Genomic DNA, 6538 nt, shown 5'->3' with positions numbered 1-6538 from the left:
CCGGTGAGTTCAAGTCAGCTGGGGTCTCCAGTGCTTTCCGCAACCGCGCAGTTCCTGGCCTTTCTGCTTTCTTTAAACTTGTTCTGGCGAGGGAGGAGTGCTGCAGGAGGGAGCTTTTTCGCTGTTGGGAAGGTAGGTAGGAAAGGGAATCCGATCCGCCCCAAAAGGCAGCAATTAAAGTCTTAACCTCTACCCATCTGTCTTGGGACAGGGACACTCCCGCCCCCGCCTTTCCTTAAGCAATCCCGGTCACCTGCACCCTTTGTCTGATCAGGGTGAAGGACCAAGGTTCTGTGGCCCCAACAGCAAATTGAACGAACATTTCATTTCGAGTTGGGGGGAAACTGAGGCCCCCAAGGGTTCCAGAATGCTAAAATCCAGGATTTTCTCTGCCGGGGTGCCTCGCCCTGACTCCCACTCTTCTCTGCCTCTCGGGTCTTCCCAGCTACAAGAGCCTGGGTCCCTGAAAGGAGACACTTCTAGGCCTAGCCGCTAAGGCGGGCCTCAAACAGCCAGACTTTGTCACCATCTGGCTTCTTAGCCGCCGCGACTTTTAAAAAGACTTCTGTCGGCCCTTATTATTATTTTTTTTTCAGCAATTATTTCTCCAGCATCCCGGTCCCGCCTCGCTGCCAGGCCTCAACAACCCGCTATCCTCGTTTCTACCCCGCTGGGCGTCCCTGGCGGTGTCTAAGCTGGGTAGGGGCGGAGGAGCCTGGATCCCTCAATTGGTTTGAGCTAGAAAGGGAGTTTGGAGAAGGCAATAACTTGGAAGCCAATTGCCTCTATTTGAACCGCAACTTGGCACCTTCCAATAGGCTCAACCATCGTAGGTTCCCATATTCACCTCCCACTGCTGGTCCTTTCTCACCGGAGGAGGACATCATACTCTTGGCCAGATACCTGGCACCCGGTGGTCCACGCACATTAGAGTTAACTCACCAGGCCGATGGTGCTTGGAGTTTGCAGGCAGCAGCTACTCACCGCGGCCTCCAGGCGGTGCGGTTCAGGGCTCCACGCTGAGCTTCCTCCCGGAGCTGGCTTGAGAACAGCGGGGATTTTCCTAAGGTCCACAGCCCCCGAGCACGCCTGGGGTTCTGCTCTCCAAGACCGCAGGCTCCGGGTCGCCTGCTCCGGGGAAGGCGCGCGCCGCTGCTCGGGGCGGGAGCAGCGGCAACCCGCGCAGTGGGAGCCTCGGCTTCTGGCATTTTCGTGGAAAGCTGGCACAGCTAGAGAAACTCAGCCCCAGGAATTTGGACCCAGGCGTCACAATAGGAGGGCGCTGGGCGCGCGCGGGGGGGAACTACGGGGGGACGCTCAGGGGTCGCCAAACGCTCTTTGGTGGGGGCAGAAATGTATCTGTGGTCGGTGACCACCACACTTGGTTCGTCTGCGCGCACAGACACTCGGGGTGTCGCGTGCACTGACTGCTACTGAGCGGCACGCAGGCGCTGGCAGCGGGGAAAGGATCGATAGATTCCATTCCCCTTCTCGGCTCCACATTTAAAAGGCTTTGCTTGGGAAGAGCTGTGGGCGCAAGTTCTTTGGAGAAATGCCTTTTCGGGGTTCTCTCTGGAAACTCGAGGAAGCGCGCTCTCGCGTGTGTTTGTGTGAGTTCAGTCCGTGTCTAGGGCTCTTGCGGTGTGGCTCCCGCTTATTCTTTGCAACTCAACTTTGTGGTGCTAGTGAGTGCGTCTTTCCCAGGCCTATTGCCATGGGCATCGCTTTGACAAAACCACAAACGCATAACAAGCCTCCCAAGGCCTTTACATCTCAGGGGCATTTTGGGAGGCCAGTTACCTGCTGCAGTCTTCCAAAGGATCCAGATGCGGCTTGAGCTGTAGAGACTCCTTGGTTCAGGGAACGAGCACCCCCCCCCCCCCACCAACCCCCTTAGTCCGGGAGGATGAAAGTGGGCTGCGTAGGAGGCAGCGTGGCCCGAACTGAGCTCTGGCAAGCTAAGCAAAGAAGCCTCGGATTTTGCCGTCAGAGGTTTCCTGGTCAAGGCTTTCTAGAGCCTGGAGTTTGATAAATATAGCCTGGCATTTGCCCCTGAATTAGACTCTGTTTCCTTATTTAGCCCTAGCACAATGATTTTAGATGATGTCACTTAGAGCTAAACGAGAAAATTGATCTCAGATTTGCTTGGCCTCTAAAGCCTGGTTAAGCAGATTGAGAATTAAAAAGACAGAGGAAGCTAGGGGGAGGGGTAGTGAAGGGTAGAGAAGTGTGTGCGGGCGAGTGCTTGCGCGTCGGGGAGAGCTCGCGGCGACGCGGAGAGCGCCCCCGCCTCTTCTGGGCGGGGGAAGCTCTCTCACCAATGAAAAGTAGTCACCGACTGCAGAGGAAAAAAAAGTTTTCCTGTTGACTGTTGGAAGCGAATTGAGCAATTATCTAGTTTACCTTCTCCTCTTGGAAGTTAACGATTGGCGAGATCTTGGCTGCGTTATTGACACAACACTTTCTATTGATAGAAATAAGTAGTGATTGTCCCCGAGTCATTGGTGCGCCAAGAACTCTGCGATGGGCTGGCGGGAGTCCATTGGGCTGGGCAGGCAGGTTCGGCTGGTGATGCTGGGGAGGAGGAGGAGGAGGAGGCTGCTGGTGGTGACGGTGCCTGTCCTCTCCGCAGGTCTGTGACAAGCAGGGGACGAGGCAACGATCCCTCGACTCAACCCCGGCGGACCGACGCTGGCGACTCAATCATGGACAGTAGCTGCCTCAACGCGACCGCCAAAATGCTAGCGACTGCTCCAGCTCGGGGAAACGTGATGAGCACATCCAAACCCTTGGCTTTCTCCATCGAACGAATCATGGCGCGCACCCCTGAGCCTAAGGCCCTGCCGGTCCCCCACTTCCTGCAGGGAGCCGTGCCCAAAGGAGACCCCAAGCATTCTCTGCATCTCAACTCGTCGATCCCCTGCATGATCCCTTTCGTTCCCGTGGCGTACGACACGAACTCTAAAGCGGGGGTGAATGGCTCAGAGCCCCGCAAGGCCGGCTTGGAGGTTCCCGCGCCGCCCGCCGTGGCGCCCTCGGCGCCGGCGTTCAGCTGCAGCGACCTGCTCAACTGTGCGCTAAGTCTCAAGGGCGACCTGGCCCGCGACGCGCTGCCACTGCCGCAGTACAAGCTGGTAAGGCCGCGTGTGGTCAACCACTCTTCGTTTCACGCCATGGGCGCCCTGTGCTACCTGAACCGAGGTGACGGCCCGTGCCACCCGGCTGCGGGCGTGAACATCCACCCGGTGGCCTCTTACTTTCTCAGTTCCCCTTTGCACCCACAGCCCAAAACATATTTAGCCGAAAGGAATAAACTGGTTGTCCCGGCGGTGGAGAAGCTCCCTTCGGGAGTAGCTTTCAAAGACCTGTCCCAGGCTCAGCTGCAGCATTACATGAAAGAAAGCGCCCAACTTTTGTCGGAAAAAATCGCTTTCAAAACCTCGGATTTCAGCCGCGGCTCTCCTAATGCCAAACCCAAAGTTTTCACTTGTGAAGTCTGCGGAAAGGTAAGTCTTGGTTCCTTCCTTCCTTCCTCCCTTCCTTCCTTCCTTCCTTCCTTCCTCCCTCCCTCGCTCGCTTCCGTTTTATTATTTGGGGAGTGGGAGTATAAACTTGTTTTACCCTCCCTCCCTTCTTATCACTTTGAATCCAAATCTGATGTTCCGTTAATCTGTTTTCTATGTGTTTAATTTTTAAGGTCTTTAATGCGCACTATAACTTAACTCGTCACATGCCGGTGCACACAGGAGCCAGACCCTTCGTGTGCAAAGTGTGTGGGAAAGGTTTCCGGCAAGCTAGTACCCTTTGCCGGCATAAGATCATCCACACACAGGTATGCTCCTTCATCTTAAGTTTACCTGGAAGGCTTCGGAACTCTTGGCGGCGGGGTGGGGGTGGGGAGGGCGGAGGGGGGGACGTGGATATAGCCTCACTCTTTAGTATAGGATCTGCTGGGCTGTGGAAGCTGGACTGAGAGGCCTTGTGCTGTAATCTTTGTTCTGTTTAAAAGCTTCAGCGTGTTAGTGTATTGTGCTGGTAGGTGTCTGCTTCATAATAACAGAGTACGGTAAATTAAATTCTCTCTCTCTGCTGCTGCTTAGGAAAAACCTCACAAATGCAACCAGTGCGGTAAAGCGTTTAATAGAAGTTCCACGTTAAACACACATACCCGAATTCACGCGGGCTACAAACCATTCGTGTGCGAATTCTGTGGCAAAGGATTCCATCAAAAAGGTATTGAGCCCAGGAGATGTCTTCTCAGGGTGGTCGTAGGAAAGTCATACTGAATATTCTCGGGATGTTTTTTTTTTTTTTTTTTTAAATGATCTGTAAAGTGCACCTGCTTACCTGAACCGAAGACTGTCATTTTTATTCCCTACTCTCGGGTCTGACCAGTGTTAGAAAAGGCACTTTTGATATGTCAAAGGGTATTTCTTTGTAACCTCCAGTTTTCGTTTAGTATAACTAGATAAATAATGTGTATTAATATGTAGAAGAAATAAACTTAGTGTGCTTAAAAACAAATTTAGGGGAATCAAAGCCCTGACCCCTGGGTCAAAACTGTGGTGGCTCTTCAGGCTGCCTCCTTATTTTTTATGCGCCATCTCTCTTCTTTTCAAGCTTTGTTCATCATCTTATCCGGGCCATTTTGCTGTTTCAGGGAATTACAAAAATCACAAGTTGACCCACAGCGGGGAGAAGCAGTTCAAGTGCAATATCTGCAACAAGGCTTTCCACCAGGTGTACAACCTCACCTTCCACATGCACACTCACAACGACAAGAAGCCTTTCACCTGCCCCACGTGTGGCAAAGGCTTTTGTAGGAACTTTGACCTCAAGAAGCACGTCCGCAAGCTACACGACAGCAGCCTGGGGCTGACCCGCACTCCCACTGGGGATCCCGGCAGCGACCCGCCGCCTCAGCTGCAACAGCCGCCGCCTGCGCCTCTGCCGCCACTGCAGCCTACATTGGCGCCTCCCGGGCCTCTGCCATCTGGGCTTCACCAAGGCCATCAGTGATGGAAGTCAAAGATCTCCCTAACCCCAACTGGAGGGCCCTCACTGCAGAGGTCCGCAGACTAGAGCGGAACTCTTGGTCCAAGCTTGCCTGCAAAACCTGGGGCACGTTGGGGCCCCGCACTTTCGGGAGGACCTTGTACCTCTACGTCCCTTGGCCTTTCTGCCTCTTGCATGCACCTGCTAAATGGTTTTGTGTATTATATTCTATATAGGCACTAACAATTACGATCTATTTGGAGGGGCTTATTTCAATTTCTTTTGAGTTGAAAAGACTTTTCATCTCGGGTGGAGAGATGGTGTTTTTTGCTTTTGTTTTGTTTTTAAACAAATATCTGCTGTATTTATTGAGATCTGTATTATTCTACCCGGGAATGCTGCATCATTTTAATTTTATTATTGTAAATATTTCCATTGTGTCGATTCTGCCGTCTCAAAATGCCTGCTGATCGTCTATAATTTTCTCCTTCCCCGAAGCAACAAAACACAGTGTGTATGTTCTATATACACACAGAAGTGTGTGCCTATGGAGGTGTGTTCAGCGTTTGTGAGCACAGACATACCACACACATACACATTAGATAAGAGTGGTTCATTATGAATGAATTTGAATTTTGGTTTTGATTCTTGCACGTCGAAGTTGATTCATTGACTGTTGGAAATAAAAACTTGGAACATGCTTATTTAATCAACAAACTTTAAGACTTAGTATTATTTAGCTAAAAATATCTGTCTCCAACTTTCTTATTCACACTCTTGGGGTGTTTGTTTGCTCCTTTGTTGGTTTTAAAACCAACTTTTGATTTGATCAGAACATTTACCATAAGCAAATCCCTATGCTCGTACCTTTGGGCAAGGTTATGAAATATGATCCATCTCAAAAGATGTGTGCCTAACAGAAATACAACTTTGGCATGGATCTTCTGGTAGAGTTGTGGTACAAAAGGCAAGGACCACCTATCTACAGCCCGTGTTATGTGTATTGACACCGTTCTAAAGACACATACTGACTTGTGCAGAGCTGGCAAAGAGTGCTTCGTATTTTTAGATGTGTACAAATGTTTATAGCCGAATATACTTCCATCCAAGGAGGAGACGTGGATGAAAACCAAACCGTAGCGGGTGCTAGGTCCTTGAAATGCTTTAAGTGCTAATCAGCAACTCCGCTGTGCGCTGGAGCGCGGCTGTTTTCTAACTGCAAGTCTCTCCTGTTTTCTTGCCAAAACAGTGAAACAACTGCTAAAGACTTTAATTAAGAGGGGTAATTAGTTCAGATTTATCAAAGCCGGGTTGTTATACTATTAGCTGCTCAGTAGAAGCTGCCAGACAAACTCACAGCCCTGCACACAAGTCTCGCGGTAGTGGTGTTCTGGGGGCTGAGGCTGTGGAGGGTGAGAGGGTAGGGTGGCTATCGGGGTTCCCGCACAGAGGTCACACAGTCCCCACGACCTTGAGCCCCCAGAATGGGTGCTGCATGAGCCTGAACTCCTCCTGGGGTGTGTGTCCCAAGAACCCACCCAGG

At 51.5% G+C, this 6538-nt stretch overlaps 1 protein-coding gene across 2 annotated transcripts; it reads left to right on the top strand.

Moving 5' to 3' along the window:
- The first annotated feature begins 2705 nt into the window (after positions 1-2705).
- On the top strand, positions 2706-5019 carry Fezf1 (FEZ family zinc finger 1). 2 transcript variants are annotated; one of them, XM_052172440.1, is made up of 5 exons: positions 2706-3134; positions 3285-3506; positions 3698-3832; positions 4101-4233; positions 4661-5019. In XM_052172440.1, exons 1-5 carry the CDS (start codon positions 2706-2708, stop codon positions 5017-5019), a joined length of 1278 nt encoding a protein of 425 aa, XP_052028400.1. The 2 variants fall into 2 exon arrangements, with proteins under 2 accessions (XP_052028400.1, XP_052028399.1); XM_052172439.1 differs by having other exon boundaries at positions 2706-3506.
- Positions 5020-6538: the final 1519 nt, after the last annotated feature.

The sequence above is a fragment of the Apodemus sylvaticus genome, chromosome 2, assembly GCF_947179515.1.
Source record: "Apodemus sylvaticus chromosome 2, mApoSyl1.1, whole genome shotgun sequence".
Taxonomy (NCBI): domain Eukaryota; kingdom Metazoa; phylum Chordata; class Mammalia; order Rodentia; family Muridae; genus Apodemus; species Apodemus sylvaticus.
The sequence above is the reverse complement of the archived record's forward strand: the minus strand, read 5'-3'. Positions and strand labels throughout refer to the sequence as shown.

Bases quoted from the DNA above. Each gene is read 5' to 3' on its own strand.
- Fezf1 (XM_052172439.1), top strand. From the start codon at position 2,706: ATGGACAGTAGCTGCCTCAACGCGACCGCCAAAATGCTAGCGACTGCT. The intron at 3,507-3,697 runs GTAAGTCTTGGT...TTAATTTTTAAG, and splicing joins CTTGTGAAGTCTGCGGAAAG to GTCTTTAATGCGCACTATAA. The intron at 3,833-4,100 runs GTATGCTCCTTC...GCTGCTGCTTAG, and splicing joins ATAAGATCATCCACACACAG to GAAAAACCTCACAAATGCAA.